The sequence below is a fragment of the Anabrus simplex genome, chromosome 1 (genome assembly GCF_040414725.1).
Source record: "Anabrus simplex isolate iqAnaSimp1 chromosome 1, ASM4041472v1, whole genome shotgun sequence".
Classification (NCBI taxonomy): Eukaryota; Metazoa; Arthropoda; class Insecta; order Orthoptera; family Tettigoniidae; genus Anabrus; species Anabrus simplex.
The window spans coordinates 894,300,089-894,325,510 of NC_090265.1; the positions used below are offsets into that span (position 1 = coordinate 894,300,089).

The following is a 25,422-nucleotide window of genomic DNA, read 5'->3' on the forward strand; positions in this document are numbered from 1 at the left end:
GTTATTATTCAGTCCTAAGACTGAATACTGATGAATTAGGGGTAGTGATTTTGAAATCAAAAGGTTGCATTTTGATTTGTTAATTTAATTTTTTCTTCCCAATTTGCTTTACGTCGCACCGACACAGATAGGTTTTATTGCGACGATGGGATAGCAAAGACCTAGGAGTGGGAAGGAAGCGGCCGTGGCCTGGTCCAGTTGTCTGGTGTGAAAATTGAAAACCACGGAAAACCTACTATCTCCCGGATGCAAGCTCACAGCTGCGCGACCCTAACCGCACTGCCAGCTCACCCGATTTGTTCATTTAATATTGTCTAGCATTTTATAATTTGTTGGAGGAAAACATAGAATTTAATTACATTTCGATAAGTAGATAATATCTTTTGTTATTATTAACGTCAATTTAAAATCGCATTTGCATAAAGGCAATAGTAGAATAAAAATGCATAAGGTATAAAAAACTATATTTTACTGTAAATCGATATAGGCTAAAATTTATAACAATGAAAATAAGAACACAATTTATTTTGATGCAAAATAAAATATTGAAAACAAAATACTACAGAAAATTCCTGAACACGTCGTTCCATTCGTGTCCGCCTCCTTTAATATGCAGTTAAAGCCGGACTAAGTATCCAGGACGTTAGAGCGCTGGCCTTCTGAGCCCAACTTGGCAGGTTCGATCCTAGGTGAATCCGGTGGTATTTGAAGGTTCTCACGTATTTCATCCTCGTGTCGGCAGATTTATTGACACGTAAAAAGAACTCGAGGACAAAATTCCGGCACCTCGGCGTCCCCCCAAACCATAAAAGTACGGTAGTTAGTGGGACGTAAAAACCAATAACATTATGACTTCCAGTTAAATTGTATTTACTGAAATATCTTTCAGCACCTACGTTCTTGGTAGGACCCCAAATACACTGGCGGGGCTGCTTGGATATTTCAGCTTAAGAACCAACAGCACTTGCAAGCAGTCTAAGGTTTAAGTTTCCAAAAGAGAAAAGTTTTAAATTTATATCGCATTTAGGTATAAATTTCGAATTTTGAGTGAAAATGAAAATTCACAGCCTGTTTCCAGTTTCAACCGGGTCAGGAATGGCATGAATGAAACTCCATCTAGCGGCGAGGATAGGAACTGTGCCGGCTGCCGAAGCTTGTCGCACTCCTGTGTGGCAATGATTAATAGCTGACAGATGAAATGAAATGATATTGGAAAGTGTTGCTGGAATGAAAAATGATGGGGAAAACTGGAGTACCCGGAGGAAAACCTGGCCCGCCTCCACTTTGTCCTGCACAGATCTGACATGGAGTGACCGGGATTTTAACCACCGAACCCAACGGTGAGAGGCCGGTGCGCTGCCACCTGAGCCACGGAAGCTCCATCGAATTTTAAGTAATTTAAATAATAAATAATAAAGTAAATTAAGTAATACTTGCTTTAACATTTTCTTCTTCAGTTCTTGAGCGCGGCTAGACATTTACCTACTTCCTTTCCTCAAAGTTTTAGTATCCTTTCTTGTATGACGAAGTGCACTGAAGATCTTGGACTGCTCGACCCTCTTTTACTAGTTATCCTGCTTTAGATTAACGTGGAAGGATGGTCGTAATCAGTCGGCTTTCACAAGTTGTGAATATTGAAGCAACGATCTCGAAGTGCTCAGGAATGGGCCTGCCATTTTGTTTTTCATCTTCCAAGTTTCCTCTTTCAAAAATTAATCGTTCTTCCTAACTAGGCCGTTTATCCAAACCAGGCCTGCCAACCTCCGAATACAAGAGTATCGCAGAGTCTTCAAAATGATGGAATTTTGTCGTTGCCAATATTATCGTTCATTTTTCGAAAAAGGTAATTTGTTACTCATAGTCAAGATGATGTCGCAGAGGCGGTGGGTGGTGCGACGTCAGTATTCGGTCAGCGAAAGTTACATCCGCTTCAGTGTCGTCTTCATGGTTGTATATAGGCCTACATTTGCTTTTCACATGTCTTCGGTGGACTTGAAGCTTCCACATCTCCTTGTTGAACACATTACATACAGAATAGCATGAAACTGTTTACAATACCTAGTTTCAATTGGTTTCAAATTTCCTATTCCTACTTTTTTGAATTTCGCCCAGTCAGTTTTCGAGTGTTCTTAAATTTGTACTTTTGGCGTAAATTTAATTGCCGTTATCTGAATTACGTATTTTAATACATTTGCACACACGCATTGTTAATATCTAAAACAAAAACTTAGCACTATAAAATACTGACAAAGTTGACCGAACAGTGAAACCCACTATCGCACACATTAATATCTCCTACTTCAGGCCATTCCAAATGAGCAGCCCCCGTGCTTGGCTCAGGGTAGCCCCATGCTGTCGGGGCTAAGACGAGCCCTGAAGGGGAGAGAGCGAATGTGAAAAGGCCTGAGGGGAGTGAGGTATATGGACGGCACACTTTGAGACGTAGAAGCAATCCAAGAATTTAAAATCAGTCTTTAAAAGAATATATGACAAAATAAAACTGTCATCCCTTCTGCATTTAGGACGCCACTTGCCATTTCGTTGATTCCATAAGCTTAGTGTTACAAGGGAAAACTATTTGAACAAAATTAATTCGTAACCCAGCTTCCAACGCAACATCGGATAAGCATGACCTAGTTTTACTCTTATTTGGGTTCAGGACTGGGAATATTGTGTTCGCAAAGGTATGTAAAACCAAACATAGTAACTAATACGCATGCCATTGCGTGGACACGCGGAAACTCTTTTTGTTCTTATAAAATGCAAGGAGGCTGCCTGGAATACTGTTATACCTATCTTTCGAAGCCGTTACATTGAAGCCTTATCGATTCTCTTTGAAATTTGACTGGAGCCTGCTAGACTTTATAGAAAAGAGTGTCGTAAAAATGTATATTTCAGGTGACATTTCTTCGATATTTCTAAACTATTGTTGAATTGTTTAAATGCTGAACAGTAACTATCAGTGTTAGTCGGACAAGCCACTTGGTTTTAAAGATGGATTTTTTCAAAATGTTTCTTCTGTATTTGTTTCTCGAACAACAACAGTTCCATCTTAAATGCACAAATTTGGTCCCACATAGCCACAATCAACGCACTTTTGACTAAGAAACATTTAAATCACCGGAATGTTGTGCAATGTCAGCTAAAAAAAGAAGGCAAGGCAAGGCCAGAGAGTAGTGGGTGGTCACCCTGGGCAGACACGGCTCCCTAACCCTCAAAACCTCGAATGTGGTGCAAGACTGGTAAAGTATTAGGCAACTAGGGCCTGAATTTGTCTTAGAAGGAATTCGAGGCTCACGAGACTGCAGTATAGCCAGTATAGCTAGCGCCTCCACGGGTTCAACTCGATTCTTCGAAAAGCTTCGATATGCTTCGGCAGTGTTACTGAAGGCAAGTGCCAATATCACCGCCGCCGTTCCATGTGATTTCTGTGATAGTATCTAATCGTGATTATCAGTCATCAACCGTCTGACCGCTGTAAGCGTTCGAACAAGAGGAAAACGCGCAATGGGAATGCGTGGGGCAATATTATCAACGGTTTTCATAACTGTTGTTTTGCCATTATTGTACATCATACAGGACAAATTTCAAAATTATTGTATGCCCCCATAATTAGGTCTGTCGCACAGATTAGCATCCTTGACTCAATTACTTCTTTTATCTGTGCTTCGTGGTCGTTATATTCGTCTTTAGTCATGGTTCCACAACTACATTAGAATACGTAATTAAACGCTTGTGATCTAAAAGACTTGAGATTCAGCTGAAAAATGTAAGAGGTGGAGGGGAAACAAGCTGGCCATGTGTTGACTCTGTATCAGAGAGAGAGAGAGAGAGAGAGAGAGAAAATTACCGGGCGAGTTGGCCGTGCGGTTAGCGGCAGCGCGCAGCTGTGAGCTTGCATCCGAGATATAGTGGGTTCGAATCCCACTGTCGGCAGCCCTAGAGGTTGTTTTCCGTGGTTTCAGATTTTCACACCAGGCAAATGCTGGGGCCGTTTCCTTACCACTTTCAGGCCTTTCTTATCCCATCGTCGCCATAAGACCTATCTGTGTCGGTGCGACGTAAAGCAAAAATTGTTTAAGCTAGTCAGATTCCGAAGTGTACAGGAAGGGGTTTGCTTTCTTGTTCTCGATAGAGCTGTACGTGTGGAGGGGACAAAAGTCTCAGAGTTTCGTTCGTATGTTATTCCGGCATTCTATGCGCCTGGTGCTCTATACTAGTCTTTTAGAGCAAATCTCGTTCAACTAATCTGGTTTCGCGTGGAAGGTCTCAAGCATTCAGTAATTTAATAACTTAACCACATTTGGCATCGCATTTCCTGATAGAACTTCCGTTGAAATGAAAGCCGGACTTCCTGGTCCGATAGCCATTGTAGCTTCAAGCGAGCGTACCCTTACAATACCCACGTTGTCGTGCCATATGCAACAACTTGCTTTAACAGAGGCATAACAACCAGCCTGCTACTGCAGAGTTCAATGAACACTAAAATTATTAGCAGTTCATAATGAAAATGAACTCTTCCTTATGTATGTTCGTATGTATGATTAAACCTTTCCTATTCTGAATTTAGAATTACTCGGTCATAATTGTATTACAAATCTGTGAAGAAACCAGAATGTGGTGTTGGTTCTTGTTGAGCTATTAAAATTTCAGCATAAAAGAGAACCCAACGCCGAGATCTGACTCAGGGAAGGATTTTGGAGCAGTTAATAAATTTCACGTACTGCTGTAACATTAAGTGTACATCATCACAAAATGCGTGAGTAAACTTTCATTGTTATTGTAATGTTCAGATGAGCATGTTCCAGGAAAGAACAAGTGGGTCTATGGCCGGAAGGAAGCAGTGTGGCTATATTCACATGCTAATATCAGTGAACTCGACAGGTGTTGATTGCTAACAGTGGCGTTAAACTTGAAAGAAATGTGTTCTAGGATAATCATATATTTCGTTTTTCACCTGTGACCTCCGTCAATCTGATGTTATCGTGGATCTAACCGTATTTTAATTCTGTGAGAAGCTTGCAAGTGGTCGGTAATATTGCAGGTGACAGACTATTATTCACTTCCAAATTTTCGATCACATAGTTTTCCGATGAACCTTGGTATTGGAAATAATGTCGAGAGGGTAACTAGTGTATTACATTTGATTAAAACAACACATGAGTGGAAGTTCAGTGGATCTGGGATAGATAAAGATATAAACTGAGTAACAGACATTCAGATTCCGAGAATAGTTGCTGGAACAAATATGTGGAACAGTGGTAGGAGGATATTCGTAATGAAGAAAAAATTCTAACAAGGAAGTTAGATCATGTTATGAGAATTGAGTTAATGTGTTGCCGTAGCTTCAGAGGGTACGAAATCTAAAGAAGTCGAAGGTTAGATTTGCAAGCAAGGGGCCAGAGTAGTGCAGACAGTTACATGTTATGGAGGTACTTAATGTATACATTGTCTGGCTCCATGACTAAATGGTTACCGTGCTGGCCTTTGGTCTCAGGGGTCCCGGGTTTGATTCCCGGCAGAGTCGGGAATTTTAACCACCATTGGTTAATTTCTCTGGCACGGGGGCTGGGTGTATGTGTCGTCTTCATCATAATTTCATCCTCATCATGACGCGCAGGTCGCCTACGGGTGTCAAATCGAAGGACCTGCACCTGGCGAGCCGAACATGTCCTCGGACACTCCCGGCACTAAAAGCCATTTCATGTATACATTCCTTAATTCAGGAACCATCAGACCGAACGCTGAAAAATGTATAAAATTAAAATCAAGATTATTTTACGCGATTCTTGATATAGTGATCATAGCCATGGGATCTCAACTTTTACGTGTAATTCGAACCACAGGGACTGACTTCTCTAAAAAAAATCCCACATGCGTCGGCTGGGATTCGAACCACCTTTTCAGAAGCCAGTGATGTTGCCGCTCGTCTATCACGCCCCACGTTACAAGTGGGTCAGTCAGCGCCTGTGGGAGTTGTGTAGCGAACATGATTTAAACGCGTTCTAAAAGTATAGAATTGCACAGTTTTATTGTCGAGGAGTAGATATACCTCCGTGCGATAACTGGCAAAGAAATATCTATGTTGATGTGTTCCTTCCTTTCAGTTGTGCGCGTACGCGGGAACTTGAGTTCTTCAGTAGATCATTGTTAGTGTCAGGCATTACAAAAGAGAGGGATTTTCAATTTAAAGAAGTTGACATATTTGAGTGCAGTACGTAATGACAGCGATCATCACTGAGTAGTTTGTGATGATTTGATAAGCATTGCAGGGGGACAGCATCACGTGCTAAAGCAGCGACCTGCTCAAAAAGATTCTTCTTGCCAAGCATAATCTATAATTATATATATAAAATAACTTATCTCACTGATTCATCATCGCCGAGCCAAAACCACTGGACATACAGGAATGGAATTTTGGGGATCCATTCATATTACAATGCAGGTGCTCACTAAGGAAGGATTTTTGGATATTCGATCGCTAAGGCGGTGAAAGGGATGGTGAATTTTTAAAATGAGTGTATCTATATCTCGAAAACTGAACAGTTTAAAGACATGAGAATTGGTATTTGGAATCTCCTTTAAAAATACACGTATTTTTTGGTTTACGGAAAATTCCCTTAAGGGGGGGGGGGGTGAAAAAAGAGGTTGAATACCTTTTATGACGATACTTGTATTTCAAAAACTGAAGATGTTACAGATATGAAAATTGGTATTTAGGATGTCCTGTAAAAGTAAAGGAACACGCTTAATTTGTTTTCAGAAAATACACTAAAGGGGAAGAGAGAAGGGGTGAATTTTTAAAATCAGCATATATGTAGTATATCTCAAAAACTTAACATGCTACAGACGCGAAAATTGGTATTATAAATCTCCTTTGAAAATAATCACGTATTTTTTGTTTTCGGGAAAACCTCTTGTTGGGGGGGGGGGGGAATAAAAAGAACTGGAAAAAGGGTTGAATTCTTATGAGGATACTTATATCTCAAAAACTGAAAATGTTATAGTCGTGAAAATGGATATTTGGAATCTCCTTTATAAATAAAGAAACGCGTCATTAATGTTTTGTTTTCTGAAAGGTCAATTAAGTGGGGGGGAGGAGAAGGAGATGAATTATTTTTATGAGGATATTTATATCTCAAGAACTGAAGATGTTACAAAGGTGAAAAAGTCTCCTTTAAAAATAAAGAAATACGTATTTCTTTGTTTTCTGAAAATCCACTTAAGGGGATTGAAGGAATTGAAAAATTAGTTGAATTCTTTGTATGAGGATACTTATATCTCAAAAACTAAAGAGGTTGCAGACGTGAAAATTGGTATTTGGGAATCTCTTTTAAAAATAAAGAAATATCTATTCTCTTATTTTCGGAAAATCCACTTAAGGGGGTGAAAGAATTAACAAATTAGTTGATTATTTGATGAGGATACTTATATCTAACGAAACTAAAGATGTTACAGTCGTGAAAACTGGTATTTGGAATCTCCTTTACATATAAAGAAACACGCATTTGAGTGGGAGGGGGGTCAACTTAACGGGGGGTGGGGTGAAAAAGGAGTGAATTCCTTTTATGAGTATAGTTATATTGCACGTTATGAATTTCATATTAGAGCCCGTATTGTCAAAGTATCAACTTGTGAAAATTTAGATTTTATAATTCCACCTTTACAATACTGTAATTGTCTTTATTAAAAAGACTACATTAAATTACACTCGTGAAACATGTTTCGTCCTCTTATAGGACATCTTCAGCCACAGTGACTGTCATTTTAATAAAGACAATTACAGTATTGTGAAGGTGGAATTATAAAAACTAAATTTTCACAAGTATAGTTATATCTGAAAAGATGAAGATGTTACAGACATAAACATTTGTATTTGGAATCTTCTTTCAAGGTAAAGAAACACGTATTATTTTGTTTTTGTAAAACCCACTTAGGGCGGTGAATTAATTGAAAAATTAGTTAAATTCTTTGTATGAGGATACTTATATCTAAAACACTAAAGATGTTATGAATATGAAAATTGGTATTTGGAATCTCCTTCAAAAATAAAGGAACATGCATTTTTTGTTTTCGGAAAATCTGCTCAGGTGGAGGATGAAAATAAATAGATGAGTTGAATTCTGTTTATGACGATACTTACATTCAAAAACTGAAGATGTTACAGACGTGAAAGTTTGTATTTTGAGTCTCCTTTAAAATTAACAAACACGTTTTTCGAAAAGTCCACTTAAGAGGGAAGAGGTGTGTAAAGAAGTGAAGTTGAATTATTTTTATGAGGATACTTACATCTCAAAAACTGAAGATGTTACAGACGTGAAAACTGGTATGTGGAATCTCCTTTAAAAATAAAGGAAATGTATCTTTTTTGTTATCGGAAAATTCGCTTAAGGGGGTGAAAAGAATTGAAAAAGCAGGTGAATTTTTAAAATGAGTACCGGTGTATGCACAATATATGTCAAAACCTTAACATCTTACAGACGTGAAACTTGGTATTTGGAAAGTCCTTTAAAATACATGAACATGTTTTTTTATCGGAAAATGCACTTAACGGGAGTGAAAAGAAGTGAAAATGAGTTGAATTATTTTTTATGAGGATACTTATATCACAAAATCTGAAGATGTTACAGACGTGGAAATAGGTATTTGGAATCTCTTTTAAAAATAAACAAAACTTTTTTTTTTTAAATCTATATTTTTCGACTTGAGAGAAGACTGTTTCTCACATGTACAGTTCTATGTCGCATGGTCATCTTTTCCCCAAAAGGCAATACCACAGACGTGGTTAACAGAGTTTCTGGGGTAAATGAAACTCACTTTTTCGGTGAGTGACTTCAGGGATTTCCAGATAATGTCTTAGTACAGTACCGAGGAACGATTACTTTTATCAAATTACGAAATCCACGCGAGCGAAGCTGCGGCTAACTGCTAGCCTACTCATAAAATATTGGGTCTCATAGAACTTCCGATAAACTGAAGGAAGCTAAATTCGTCGTTCTATGAATTATAACATTATTGAAGGGCAGTATTTTATAGAAAATGGATAAACCTTACTATTTACTGATCGAAATCTGTCTCGCTTGTCAAAAGGTTTTTAGGGATCATAACTATGATTTTGCTAGGAAGGGGTCCAGGGGCTCTGAATTTTGGAGCGTGGGTTGGCGACTGCAGGGCCTTAGCCGAGTCCTGCCATAGGTTTCACTTACTTGTGCCAGGCTCCTCACTTTCATCTATCCTGTTCGACCTACCTTGGTCAATTTTTGTTATTTTCGAGGCCTAGAGAATCTCTCATTCGCGCCCTTCATGGCCCTTGTCTTTCTTTGGCCGATATCTTAATTTTTCGAAGTGTTGGATCCTTTCCATTTTTCTCTCTGATTGGTATTATATAAGAGGATGGGTGCCTAGTTGTACCTCCTTTTAAAATAATATTTACCACCACCACCTTGCTAGGAAGCAGAGTATGAGACGATATAACTTGTTCAAGATCTCGTTTATTTCGCATTTAGACCTTTATACGAACCAAGTAGGAAGCAGACGAGCTATTTTCATATTATTACAATGGAGTGATGGTATTCGGAGAGATGAAATTTAGTGCTGAGTTTAAAAAATAGATTCTCGTTACAGGGAAAGTATTTAATCTTAATGAGGTCTTAGTTTCTCTATTTTATTTTGACACGGTGAGTTGGCCGTGCGGTTAGGGACGCGCAGCTGTGAGCTTGCATCCGGGAGACATTGGGTTCGAGCCCCACTGTCGGCAGCCCTGAAGTTTTTCGTGGTTTCCCATTTCACACCAGGTAAATGCTGGGGCCTGACCTTAAGGCCACGACCGCTTCCTTCCCACTCGTAGACCTTTCCTATCCCATCGACGCCATAAGGCCTATCTGTGTCGGTGTGACGTAAAGCAAGTTGTATTTTATTTTGCCTGTGATTAGTACCACCATGCAAAGGAACACCATGAGCCTACGTTACTTGTGATTAGTACCACTATAGGAGGAACATCATGGTTCTGCTTTACCAGCGAATATTACTGTTATAAGAGGCCAATGACCTGGATTTTGGATCCCTTTTTATAACAAACATCACCTCAGAAAAGAAGACATTGTGAATTGAATCCACAGATTGTTTTAGATTCATGGCCATTTTTTGATCATTCGTTTTATATTTTAGTCGGTGGATGCATTTTGAAGTTTTAATTATAGTTTCATTTCGTTGCAGCTCGTACTATTAAGGGCCGATGACGTAGCTGTTGGGCGCGTTTAAACAGCAAATATTGCAAATAATGCGATCTAATTTTTGTTTTGCTATTAATTTAATATTTTACCATAGCATGCCAACTTTTCGAGGTTTACATACAAGGAGGATGACTATTTTATGGTTTAGATATTTAAACTAAAGTTATAAACATAATTGTACATCCATGTTGAGGTACGCACCATATCCCGCGTTCAGTAGTGCGAACTGGTGAGATTACCCTCTTGCATTCGAATTCAATATATTAAGTCTTATTTGTTGACTGATATAATGCTCCCTATAGTCGTAAAAATATTACTCCTCATTCGCTAGAAGGCGACGTCCTCAGCTGATTCTTGAATTTTTATACCTCATGAGTTCAAGTTGGGAAGTGGAATTAGGAAGTTCCCTGATAGAGGACGTCGAAGTTCCGAATATGATTTAATAAAATGTAAACAGAGCAATTAGTGTCTGTCCTCTTCGAGCCGGGCTGAGTGGCTCAGACGGTTTAGGCGCTAGCCTTTTGATCCCAGCTTCGCAGGTTCGATCCTGGCTCAGTCCGGTGGTATTTGAAGGTGCTCAAATAAATCACCTTCGTGTTGGTAGATTTACTGGCACGTATAAGTACTGCAGGATAAAATTCCGGCACCTCGGCGTCTCCGAAAACCGTCAAAAAGCAGTTAGTGGAACGTAAAAGCAATGACATTATTGTCCTTTTTGCTGCCAATCTTCCTTTAATAATATCACAGTAAATACATTGAATAAGTAATATCGATTGATGTTATTGCTTCTTGTACTCGTGCATTGCCGCGCCTCTTTGAGTTGTATGTTTACTAAGAATGCAGCGTGGTATACCAGTTGACAGGTGTCATTGTCCTTGCAACCTGCGTGTAGTAATGGGAACGGCTGTGTGACGTAACATGATTCCTCTCTTAGCTGCTCCGTGCTCTTTTTCATGTACCCGCCTTGTGACGCACTTTCGGAACTGCGTTTCAAGAGGCATTGTTCTGCCTGCAAGATAGATAATATGAGCCAGTTTCAGTGATGTCTTTTCAGGTCTACAGGGCTAAGATATTTCTCATTGCATAAATAAGTTAGTTTACCTGTTAGGAATCTGTGGGTCACCTACATTGTAGTCCATAGAAAGTTGAAGTACGTCGCAGCCGATAAAACATTTAATAATCCAGATCGTCTGATGCAGACCTTTGTCACTTCCAGTAGAGCATGTGCTGTCGCCCTGTAAATTGATACAAGAAGTATGGAGGTAGAAGGGGACGCGGAAAAGGCAGTCTGTTTAAAAGGCATCAACATCGACGTCATAAACCTCTCGATGGAAGGATTATTATTTAGCATATACGGCCATGTATACGGCTTTGTGCCGGGATTGTCACGAGGACATGTTCGGCTTGTCTGATGGTCTTTCTGCATGACGTCCAGGGGTGACCGCGCGTTTAGACTACTGTAGGCTTTCATGCAAATGCACGTTTTTATAGGAAGTTAGGACATAGCTCAACTAAGTAAATAATAATAATAATAATAATAATAATAATAATAATAATAATAATAATAATAATAATAATAATAATAATAATAATAATAATAATAATAATGTTTTTACGTCCCAATAACTACTTTTGACGGTTTTCGGAGACGCCGAAGTGCCGGAATTTTGTCTCGCAAGAGTTCATTTATGTGCCGGTAAATCTACAGACACGAAGGTGATACATTTGAGCAGCTTTAAATACCACCGAACTGAGCCAGGATCGAACCTGCCAAGTTGGAGTCAGAAGGCTAGCGCCTCAACCGTCTGAGCCACTCAGCCTGGCGCTCAAACTGATTACTTACCCATTTCATTACTTTGATTCCAAATAAGTATACGTTTTCCGTGTGTGTTTGCTTGTTTTGGCCTTTATTGGGGGAAAATCATGAATTTGTAGCTTAATCATTCTTTCTTTCTTTCTTTCTTTCTTTCTTCATCTGTTTACCATCGAGGGTTTGTATTTTCCTCGGACTCATCGAGGCATCCCACCTCTACCGTCTCAAAGGCAGTGTCCTGGAGCGTGAGACTTTGGGTCGGGGATACACCTGTAGAGGAGGACCAGTACCTCGCCCAGGCGGCCTCACCTGCTATGCTGAACAGGGGCATTGTGGGGGATGGGAAGATTGGAAGGGATAGACAAGGAAGAGGGAAAGAAGCGGCCATGGCCTTAAGTTACGTACAATCCCGGCATTGGAAATCGAACCCGGGCCTCCGAGGGTGGCTGCCAATCACTGGACCAAAGAGGCGAAATCATGCATATAATATACGTTATGTTCAGTTTAAATGGATGATTGAAATGTTCTTTAAAGTTATATCCTGGCGTAATTTCCCCGTCTCGGATTTTTATTTTTAGTTTTTACGTTTGCTTATGACTGGAGCTTAGCTTTCACCAGTCCCGTAATACGCAGTCATTAAATCAGTATGAAATGAAATTGACACTTAAGTTACCGAACCTTAACTTAAGTGTGATGTTTGAAATTAATATTTCTCTTATTTTATTCTAAATTAAATACTATTTAGTTTCAGGTAGTAATACCGTAATACTTTTATTACTACCATTTTTACCTTCCAATATCTTCGGCAGAGCTAGAACGTTGAAATCAAGAAGTAGTTTCTTCTCAGAAGTAAAAACCTTCCGATCTGGTATCCACTTAAAGACGACGAACTTGCGGGTGCAGTTTCTCGCCAGATAATGCTGTGTGTATCAGAGATGCACTAGCAGCGTTTGAATGAAAAATGTGCAGCAGGATTTAATTTAGATACATTAAAACAAACTTCTGTAAACTACCCTCTACAGTAATCAAATTAAAAGCCGCATGTCTACCAATGATAGACCTCTCAGTTAGGCCCGTGGGAAAGTAGGTGTAGCGGCGAAGAACGAAGTAGACAGGGCCATAAACGCGAACCGGGACTCCAGATTCTTTTTGTTCAGTGAAGAAGGTTCCAGTGGTGGATTGTGAGGTATGAATAAATTGAGGGGTGACACAGACGAAGTCAGACCTAATCTAAACTCCATAAATAAATAAATAAATAAATAAATAAATAAATAAATAAATAAATAAATAAATAAATAAATTTAATTAATTAATTAATTTCCGAGATGCAAAAGTGCCAGAATTTTGTCCTTCAAGAGTTCTACGTGCCAGTAAATTTACAGAAACGAGACTGGCGTATTACAGCACCTTCAAATATTACCGGATTAAGCAGGGTTCGAACCTGCCAACTTGAGCTCAGGACGCCAGCGCTCTACCGTCTGAAGTACTCAGCCTAACATTATTATTATTATTATTAATAATAATAATAATATCATCTGGATCGTTTAACTTTACAACATTGTTATGAATACACAGAAAAGTGAATTGCAATGCACAGAATAGAGTACATTGTATAGTAAACTGAATACAGTAAGTATATTGTATAGTAAATAATGAACCCTGAATTCTTTTCATCCTTACGAAGAAACTACTAAATATAAAGATTAAATAGTTGGATTTTTAAATATTACACTCCGCACTCGCACTTGCTGTCGCAATTACTAACACAGTGACTACAACAGCAAGTTTGCAGCCTTCGAACAGCACTCCAGGGTTAAAAGATAGTACCGTAAACCCCCCAATCCGTCGTCTCCCACAGTGCCAGCAGCGAGCTTCGGACACATATAGCTTGTGACCCAGATGGTCACGCGGGGGGAGCGGGCTTCGCCCCCCCCCCCCCGGGAAAAAAGAAAAAAACCTGTAATGTTTGCAGTGTTCTCCCTCGTCCACACGCCCAGCGGCAAAGTAGCGGAAAGGTTTCCTTGTACATAGTTCCTTCAGTTACAGAGGGGTTATGCCCTGGGACTAGCAGAATAGAAGTTGTATATGATACATGCAATTGGCTGTATTTATGCTATGATGACGTAAATTCCTTAATTTCCTAATTTAATTAAAGCCCTTAAAGAGCAGCCGCCACTGGGGAAGGTTCTTTGTGGCGAAAACTTGAATGAGGAATTTGACCTGGCACTGTCCAAGTAAATTCATTTCAGTTTGGAAAATAAATAAATAAATAAATAAATAAATAAATAAATAAATAAATAAATAAATAAATAAATAAATAAATAAAAAATAGTGGAATAAGGAATTTGGAACAAAAATGAAAATGCGCATTTTGGTAAATTTTTTCCTTGATCCTGCATGTGTCGTAGTTTGATAATGCATATATTCATGCATATTTTGGGATTTTTATAGTGCATGAAAGTCTCTTTTTTAATGACGATAATGACGTAAGGAGAGCGTGAAACCCAGTGTCGGCACATAGCCTATTCCCGGCGAATAACGCAAAGTGGTCTTTTCAAGGCTTTATGTCCTCATTTCATATGAATACTGCAGAGAGATTTGGAATTAAATCCAGAGTTTTGGCACACAATCGAGTTCATAGGAGTTGTATACCTCTCCTATTCTGCCGGCCAACATTCTGATGGTGAAAAATTTTCCCTGCTAACTCGAACCAGCTAACCTCGATGCCAGACCACACACACTTGATATCTTAACGATCATGGCCACCAAACAGGAAGGAGGAGAATTCAGACTTCTCGAACAGGGAATTATTAAGAAAAGAAAGGGAAGTCATACAAGGGGAGTGGAAAATGAGTAAATAAGTCTCTCAAAACCAGTACAGTTGGGATCGGGAAAGAACATGGTCTAGATAAATAGAGGCCCGGTGCGTTTCCGATCCCCATGCATGGTAAAATAGGTCCTCGATTTCGGTGTGTTAGGTCCTGGATTTGTCAAGTACGGCACCGTAGTACTTTCCTTATTACTACCAGTTTTACCTCCTGATATTTTCGGCAGACCTAGAAAGTTGAAATCGAGTACCGGTAGTAGTTTCTTCTCAGAAGTATGTAATAGACCTTTCCGATCTGGTATCAACATAAGGACGACGAGTATGCAGGCGTAGAGCTGGAGTGGAAGACGCAGAAAACACTTAGCTGGCAACGAACAGAAGTACCACCAGGGAAGACTAATCTGACAAGAAGGGGTTTTTAGGGACTAAAATGACATCCTGAGTGAATGTGGCCAATTTCAAGATAGGAACCACATTCTGAACTGATCTGCCTTTCCAGTGTAATTTCTTCATTTAAATTCGTGAAATCAGTCTATTTTAAATCTCTTTACCATCATAAATGGTTAATCAATAGAGAAAAATGATACTGATGACAGCGAAAGAAAATTCTAAGCCTGTATTCGTGAAAACGGTTAGTTTTACATTTTTAATGTAATACAATATTTTGTTTAGATACAGTCAAACCAACCTGTATGGGGTGTTTTATGGGTAATGCTAATAGATTGGCCGATGAAAAAAGTACCGGTGGTACAAAAATTGGCTGCTCAACACTCACCAGATCCAGCTGTTACCTGGGACTCGATTTACGTACCGTATACCCTTCAAATCAGGAGCCAATCTACTGTATTCATGCTCCGGTCCCAGTTTATCCCTACTGAAAACTGGACTTAATCTGTGATTATCTGCTTTGAAGGATGGCCAATGGGAGAGCCTAGCTGAAATAATAAAAATCCTTGCCAGACTCGGCTGGGCCTCAGTTTTATTTCATGTGCGTCGCAAATTGTGATTTAAGTTATGGGTGCAGTTAGGTAATACTGTATCTTAAGTGAGAACTTATTTGTCATTTATGGATTGTCATTAGATACTTTTTGTAATATTTTAAATAGTTACATTCCACTGATTAAGGTGTGTTTAATTCATCTCACGAATTTGAACAGGGATCTCATGTAATAAATTAGGCATAATCATGCATATCTTTGCTACTTTACAAAGTTCCTCTTTTGTCCAACTTTGTAAAATTAGTATTCATAATGGTGGAACTCTGAAATAAATATACCTCCTATTATTGTTGTTTTGGTTCAGTCGGCAGGTGGTTTGAAGAAATTGCAAAAGTATGTTTACATGACTAAGAATACAGTATTTAAATTAGGTCAGGGATTTTTTTTTACCTGGATATGAGGGCTGGTTCAAAATCCACTCAGCCTACGTAATTACAATTGACGAGGTATGTGAAGGCGAGATAGTGGCCCCAATCTAGAAAGTCAAGAATAACGGCCGAAAGGATTCGTGCATGTAGCTCAGTTGTGTTGTTGCATCTGCAAATTCAGAAAATGTGGTTCAAATATAGGAACCCAGGTAATTTTTTGCACATGCGTATACTTTTGTAGAACTTTCTTAAAACTCTGTAATTGTCAAATCTTTTGTGCTCGTATGCTCAAAATGTTCAGGCATCATGATCTGCTCGTATGTTAACTTTTCTTTTCCGGCATGTGTTTCTAAGCATAACACATGTTAACCGGCAGCATTCATGGTCAGCAACTTTTGAACATATATTTCTCAAAAATAATACTGGTGCATGGCTTCTGAAGGCGCCTGATGAACCCGGGACCCTTTGTACCAAAACCCAGCACGCTTAAGCACTTAGCCATGGAACCGGACATTTCTCAAATAGAGACGTCCGACTGCACTTGCAGATGTCCACATGGATCTGGAAGACAAAACAAAATGTGATGATAACGTTATTTTGCCTTACGTCCCACTAACTACTTTTACGGTTTTTGGAGACGCCGAGGTGCTGGAATTTAGTCCTGCAGGAGTTGATTTATGTGCCAGTAAATCTACCAACACGAGGCTGACTTATTTCAGCACCTTCAAATACCACCGGACTGAGCCAGGATCGAACCATTGAAAAAAGAGAAGTTGTAAAAGAATGATAAGGTACCAACTATGGAACCATTAAAAGAACTATAAGAAAGAAAATTAAAAAGCTAAAAGACCTTTCCTCTCAAGACAAGGAGCCACACATCATATCTGACCATGGTGCATGGTAATAGTTTAGAGTTCATAGTCTTTATCCATATAATAATACTTTTTGGAACCACCAATAAACTAAACATGGAATTATACTCTCAGAATGGATGTACTGTGGTAAGAAAATAGAAATAAGGTAGAACTTGATTAAATCAAACCTGAAGTACCGGTACCCAGAAAGAAGTTTGGATTAACCACAGATTTGAATAAAATAGTATCGCAACTGGAGAAGGTCGATGATGATGATGATGATGATGATGATGATGATGATGATATTCAGAATGGACAAAAGTATTATTTTACTGTAAACTAAAGCAGTGTACGTTCGTTCCCTTAATATTTTTGAGTCAGTAGCAAAGCCTAGCTGTTGTTGTTTAATCCATCTGTAATTGATTAATATTTTACCAAGTATCCCCATGCTTCACCTTCCAAGCCTTCACTAACTGGTGGTATGTCTCATTACATTTGCTGATAGCTGTCAGTCGATTCCACGTGGAGTTCTGAGTATATGCCTAACCAGTACCGAAAATCAAAGTTTCCTATCTTGAAGACTAGTCTTGAAACCCTCAAGCGGCAAGGAGGTGAGCCTTTTTTTAGCTCTGCAAAAAGTATAGCTCCTTTTCCAGCACCAGCATGATACTATACTGCTTTTCTCTTCCATCCAGGCTGCATTCCATCATCCTTAAACATAATTTTGAATGAGTGTTTTAATATGGTATTTTTATTTCAAATTAAACAATATGATATTCTAATTAAATGCATAATTCTAACACTGTACTGTATAGGAATGTCAAGAGGCAGTGAGAAAAGGTAGAATTATTCATGAACCAAGTTCTGCTCTAATAACACTATATCTTGAGGTTAAGAATATTTTAGAAATCTTGTAAGTTATGGTATAAATAAATGTTACTCAACTAATGTCCATTACAACTGCTAACATTCTAAATGTCCCCAAATTAAGGTCTGTTTGTTTCCATCTTGAGCTTATCTTCCTTCTGTGTCTGTTAATTGTAAAATGTTTCCTCTAGAGTTGATCTGGCATGTTTAATTCCATGTCTCCTTTGTTGTGGCCAAAATGATTTTAAGTGTTCATGTAGTGTTTGGAGTTTTAAGTTTTTCCTGAGAGAAATTCTTACCATTTCTAGGTTTAGGTTTTTTCTTTGGTCATACATACTCTTAGGATAATCAGCAAATGATCTTACTGTCGTTACCACTTTACAATACCTAAGTAAGCAATTATTTAAACTGAGACTATAAAAGAGTATAAGTATTAAATGTAAACAATATTGTAAACTGAGATTTCACATTCCAATATTCAGTATTTTGCTTCATCAAAGAAATGCATTTCAAATTATTGTAATGAAGTCCATGGGTTGTAAAAACCTGTTATCCAACACAATGAAGAATTCTGGAGCCCATAGAGTCTGAAGCAAAGAAAAGATTTTACATTAAAAAAGGAAAGAAGACTAGTTTACTAAATACTCTTTCAAACGTATCGGTAGAAGTGCTCCGGATCACTCATTAGTCAATATAAGGATGGAGAATGTATGCTTATTTACTTCAGTTCTGTTTATTATATTGCTGAGTGAAAAGAATGCCAGGATTTGTATCATATTCTGAATACCTATTATTTGTTATTACAGGTGGTGTGTTTCCAGACCCCACCATGATTCCTGAACCAGAACTGTGTCCTGGTGATGACCTGGAAAAGCGCAATCGGCGTAATCAAGGTCCGCCTGCACCTCCACTTCCACCTTTAAGTGCAGAAGGACTGATTTTGCCACGCAAGCCACCAAATCCTTGTCTAGAGTCTGTGGGACACAAGAACCTGCATAGAGAGTTACTTTTCAATCAGAAAGTGTGAGTTTACAGTCATGTTGTTTAATTATCAATTCAAAGTTTCTCTGAAGCTCCTATTTCATGTAATCTGTATTAAATTTTACTGCTGCTTGCATAATTGACATATTAATCAATAGCAACTTGTATTAGAATGAACAAAATCACACTAAAATTAAATATTATAAGAAATGAAATTCATATTTGAAGGTCCATATTGACTGTAATATCTCAGTTAAAATATAAAGTTTCAATCTGTTCAATACTACAGTGCCTTCGCTGATGGGTGGGGCCGTGAGAAAAACCTCGCTTGCCTGGCACTAACCACTTGCGGACTTGAGATGCACCAGTCAAGGTCCAAGCATTGCTTGCCGGGCACTAGCTATGCTGTCGGGCGGGAATCGGCTATTTGTATGCTTCCACTGTCTATATTGCAGTGCTATCAAGATGCATTAAGTAATTAATTAATTAGTCTACACAGAACTTACCTTGTTACAGGCGATGTTGGTAGTGATGTTTGTCTGCTGCCACACAGTTCTAACATCGTTTAATAAAATTACGGTTCGCACAGGTAAGTTCTTATTCGGTAATTTTCCCAATTTCTGTTGTTATATTCTCCATCAGTTCGTCCATGATGTGCGGATTATTCCTATAAACATCATTTTTTAGTGTTCCCCACAAATAGGAATCACACACTGTGAGCTCGGGGGAACGTGGCGGCCATAAACCCTGAGAAAGAATCCTTTCTCCAAACAATTCAGTTAATTTGTTCATGGATTCATGAGCTGTATGGGCTGTTGCTGAATCTTGTTGGAAATGCCCATAAAATTTCTCCTCATCTAATAACATTTTAAAAAATGGCACGCATATTAGAGTACAATATCTTTGTGCATTTATTGTATCCTGAAAAAAAAAAAAAGGCCCAATAATTTGCTTCGCTGTAACAGCGCACCAAACATCAATTTTTTCGTCATGCAATGGAATCTCACGAATTAAATGGGGATTATGTGTACTCCAGTATCGATTGTTCTGTGAGGCAACATGTCCTTGTCGATGTACCCACATCTCATCAGAAAAAATTATTAAATGAGGAACCACACTACCGTCCACAATACTTTTAACATCCAGTTAAAAAACGGAACTTTTTTCATCATCTCTAGGCTGTAATTCATGCACGATGTGCACTCTCTATGGTCTTAATTTTAGTAGTCTAGTGGCAGTAAAATTGGATGTTTTCGAAACACTAACTTCCTGTAAAACACATCTTAGAGATTTATTCGGAGAGCATGCGAATGATCCACAGATTTCACCAATTTTATCCTCTGTCAACTATTTGTTTTTGCTTAGGAATTGAAGCATTTAGCGATCTTCTTGTCCTTTGTTAAGAAGTTTTCTAAAAGATTCTCTACTCGGAATTGGAGCACACGGATATTTCACTGCAAATTGTCTGCGCACCTCTCTACATGACTCTTCTTAAATATGTATCGTACATAAAAACTCTGTTCAAGCGGGTATTTAGCCTGTTGCATTTCTGACCACTGCGTTACACACGCGCTGAACAGCTGGCTGGCTTATAACTGCCACCTTCTCGACCTTGACTGGCACTTCTCAAGCCCGCCCTTGGCTAGCGAGGTTTCTCCCGGCAACACCCGTAAGCAAACACATTGTATATAATGTAATCTTGTAGATTTGATTAACATATTATATATATATATATATATTTTAAATGTACATGTTTTGACTCACTGAGCCATTGTCAGCATTGGAAAAGAAGTACAAATGAGAGTACATTATTGCGTGTACTAGCTTTTAATACATATTTTATGCTAAGTTATAAAAGACATATAGATATACAGTATATTCAATTACGTTATATAGTATTAAATAGGGTGAAAATTTATATTGAGATAAGATTCAGTCTGCTGGGCTGAGTGGCTCAGACGGTTGAGGCACTGGCCTTCTGACCCCAACTCAGCAGGTTCAATCTTGGCTCAGTCCGGTGGTATTTGAAGGTGCTCAAATACGTCAGCCTCGTGTCTGTAGATTTACTGACACATAAAAGAACTCCTGTAGGACTAAATTCCGGCACGTCGGTGTGTCTGAAAACCCTAAAAGTAGTTAGTGGGACATTAAAGCCAATTATTAAAATTGTCTCAGGCTTTTTATTGTATGTAATGTAATGCGATTGTTGTTTTTCTGTGAAAGTCTGCAGTGCAATGCTGTAAATGATATTGTTTTCTTTTCATTAATTCATCCTAGATCCCTTTCTGCTTGGATATTGAAACTTTTATAAAAGTTGTGAGAGATTTCCTTGAGGTTTGATTCTTCGCTTTTAGGGATTATTTTTAAAAATGCATAATTATGTTGTGTAAAGTGTTTTTATGTTATACCCATACACTTTGATGCAATGCCAAATGTCTGATCGGATTGGTATGAGTTTTTATTTTAAAGGATAACTGTCCTTGAAGAACCAACTCATGTAAGAAAAATAGGAACATGAAAAGGAACTCATAATAGGGTAAACATAATGACAGGTCAGTTTGGGAAGAGGGAGCAACAGAAAAAGGAGACGAGGACAAACATGAGAATACAAAAGAACAACCATGAGAATCTCTATATCTTCATACACTGCAGTCCCTAAATAGATGGGTTTTTCCTTTATCAATCCCAGTTGTTCTCTATTCATTTTGACTTACCAGTAGTATATATTAGTATATTCCCAAGAACTTATTTTATTTATGTTATTGAAGTTTGAAGATGATTTAATCAATTCCTATGGCCTTTGATGAGGTAAGTTTATTTATTTATTTATTGTTATTTATTTATTTATTTATTGTGTTGCAAGTACAAAATATGAAACATGAAAACATTTTAAAAAAGGCATGAAATGGACACAAGTACACAAATGTGTTCATCAAGTGACTTCAAAGAGTTCCTACGCAAAACTAAGCCACTTCGAGAGCACTTGAATTACTGTAGCTTGAGTCAGATCACTCATTGTACATCTGGATGGGCACAATGGACAACATGAGAGATGTTGTGCTGTTTGAAATTCACCACAATCACATAGAACAATCTTGGTCGGAAAATACCACTTATATAAGTTGTCCCTTGTTCTTGCAACTTCAGCTCGCAGTCTATTTAGGGACTTCCAGATTGGCCAGTACTCTGTGTGGCCAGGAGGTAGAGATTCCTTTCGTTCCAGCCATTCAGACAAATTACTTGTTCTCTCCTTCCACATGGCAACTTGTGCTTTTACAACTGTTCCTTGTAATGGCTGAGTAGTTATTAGGAAGCTCTTTCTTGATTTTAATCTCCTTTCAGCATGTTGATATCCGTAGAGTGGGTGTGAGGTCATAGTAGATGGTTTTCTCCTTTCATTGTTGGCAGCCATTTCTCTTCTGATATCAGGTGGAGCAATTCCAGCCAGATACTTCACTTTATTGATGGGAGTTGGCCTCAAACAATCTGAAATAATCCTACAACTTCGTTTAAAGCAACATCAACCTGTTTTGCATGGATTGACTTACACCACACAGGACAGACGTATTCTTCTGCTGAATAGCATAAGGCCAGTGCTGTTGTTCTGAACGTTTGGGGATGAGTGTCCCAGTTAGTCCCTGTCAGTTTACGGAGGAGGCATTTCCTCGAAGAGATCTTCTGCTTCAGCTTAAAGCACTGCTCCTTGTCTGTAAATGTACGGTCCAAGGTGATCTAGATATATAGGATGGAAGCAGTGAACCAATAACATACCATTCCAGAATACTTAGTTTCTGATTAGCTTGCATGTGTTTCAGGTGGAAGGCACCTACCTTAGTCTTACTAGGCTTGGGTAAGAGTTGGTTCCTTTAGTATTTAGTACCAAACTGTTCTGATTGAGCAAGAAGAGCAAGGTCATCAGTGTAAATAAAGCTTTCGCACCCTTGAGGCTGTGGTTGATAGTTATGTACACATTAAATAAAATGGGAGACAAGACGCTTCCCTGGGGCAATCCATTGGGATCGATCAAACTCACTCATACCGAAATTGTTACAGGCCATTTATTACCTCAGAATACAATGACGATGATTATTTTCCCACAAAACTCCATAGTTACTCACTCTAATAATAATAATAATAATAATAATAATAATAATAATAATAATAATAATAATAATAATGTTATTTGCTTTACATCCCACTAACTACTTTTACGGTTTTCGGAGACGCTGAGTGTCAGAATTTTGTCCTGCAGGAGTTCTTTACCTGCCAGTAAATCTACCGACACGAGGCTGACATATTGGAGCACCTTCAAATACCACTGGACTGAGCCAGGATCGAACCTCCCTAGGTGGGGTCTGAAGGCCAGCACCTCAACCGTCGGAACCACTCAGCCCGGCAGTTACTCACTAGTGGGCTCCGTTGAGTCACCCTTCACTAGTCTTCTACTGCACCAGTCGAGATTATGTGTGGTTATATTGCATGCCTCACTTGTCCCTGCATTTCTGCAACACTCCACAGTACTTGCTATAACTGAGGTTTTCCATCACTTTCTGGGTCTGCTTGTAGATCTCTTTCCTTATATCTTCTTACTCAAGATTCTTCTAGGTAGTCACTCTTGTGGCATTCTCATAAAGTGGTCCTACCACCTCAGTTTGGTTACATCTATCTTATTTTAAATACTTTGTACTCGTGTAGCATTCCTGACTTTCATTTTAAGTTCCTCTCTCTCCTAGTTTTACATATCATGCTTCTTAGAAGCCTCATTTCTGCAGCCTGGATCTTGCTCTTCTGTCATTTTGTAAATGTCCATGTTCCTGCAGTGTTTGTCAGGATTGGTACAAAAATGCTATTAGTTTGAAAGATGACTTTTCTAATATATTTATATATTATTTCTGTCAACCTCTCCTCTCCCTCAGATTTATATGCATCCTCATGCACTGTATGTTACTCATTTCCATATTAGGTTTTCTTTTCTTTCATTTTAATTGAATAATATAAATACTATTGAATTCTTTCCTGATAATGTTACCATACATATTTATTCTTTCTTGTTATTTAATGTATTACTTTAATTACCTGCCTCTTAAGCTTCCCACCGTCTTTTCTTTTAGTGCTAGTTGTTGTTCTTAACCTTCTGTTCACTCTTGACTATGGCAAAGTTTCCTGTTGTTAAAGATGTTAAATCAGGAAACTATCTTTGGTTATTACCTGTGAATAATAAAATCCATACAATTTGATGATTCATCTGTATAAGCTCACAATCATTATCATAAAGTTTATCTGTAAAGAATAAAACAGTTTTATATATCTTGTCCTATGCTAAGGTCTTTTGGAATGCAGTATTTCATGTCCTACTCTTCAATGTGTTTCTCCAGTACACACATTGCCAATAAACTAGTGTAGATTTATTATGTTAGAAAAGTGTCAAGCAGCAAATGTTATCGTTTAAACTTGTTCTAAAAGTGCGGAAGTTCACATTTTTATTGACAGATAAACCTCCATGCGTTTTCTTGCCAAGAAATTTCTAGCAAGTGTTGCTCCTTTGTAGTCATGCTTATACTTTGAAACTCAAAAAATTTCAGTCAATCACTTCTTTTTATCAGGAATGTGCAATTATCAGTTTTTTCTTCAATGCTGCAGCGTATACTTGGATAAGTGGAACTGTAGTTGTAACCTATATTTGTGAACTGTTTTTTCTTCTTTAATTTAGGGGTAAGAATGTGCTGAATCAGAAGTCAGAGCTGCAGAAAGCCTTCGGTAAACACAGGGAGCAGCAAGTTCGTAAGGAGTTGGAACAGCAGAGAGCCAATGCCAAGAGTGATTTAGCGAGGATGGTGGAGGAGCGCGCTCGCAGAATGGATTTGGTAATTTTTTTTTTTTTTTCAGAGTGAAATGTGAAGAAAAGAAATACTCTAGTTTCTGTGTACAGAATAGTTTATTGTAAATAAAGCCTACATTCATTCAATCAGTCAGTCTCATATCATTTTGCAGTGTATACATGTTTTGCTTTATTTAAGGGTTTCTTCAGTGCATTATTTAGATTCCTTAGATCACCTTCTGGTTTTCCCACACCCTGGTAGGGTGGTCGGTGTGAACTGTGTAGGGCTTGTGAAATTGGGGCCTGTTTTATAGCCGGATGCCCTTCCTGATGCCAAACCTATGTGGAGGGATGTATTCTCTATTGCGAGTTTCTGTGGTAGTTAAGTGTAATGAATGTGTATGAAGAGGAGAGTATTGGGACAACACGCATATGCTCAGTCAGAGAGTCAGAGGAATTAACTATACGTGATAAAAGTCCGCAATCCAGCTGGGAATTGAACCCAGGACCCTCACCGCTGACCATTCAACCAAGGAGCCATACTTTTTAAAACAAATTCAAAATAGGATATTGAAGGACTATTACATGCTTTCATAACCTTTCAGTATCCTGGTCTAAAATTAGATATATACTTCACCAAAGCTGAAGTCTGATTTATATATTT

At 38.4% G+C, this 25,422-nt stretch overlaps 1 protein-coding gene across 2 annotated transcripts in view; it reads left to right on the forward strand.

Moving 5' to 3' along the window:
• Window positions 1-25,422, forward strand: part of LOC136874513 (uncharacterized) — a 382,224-nt gene that overhangs the window by 348,137 nt on the left and 8,665 nt on the right. For both annotated transcript variants that reach the window (XM_067148152.2, XM_067148159.2), the window contains 2 exons: window positions 18,766-18,982; window positions 24,651-24,804. In XM_067148152.2, coding sequence (XP_067004253.2) covers window positions 18,766-18,982; window positions 24,651-24,804 — 371 coding nt within the window. The remainder of the gene's footprint in view (window positions 1-18,765; window positions 18,983-24,650; window positions 24,805-25,422) is intronic.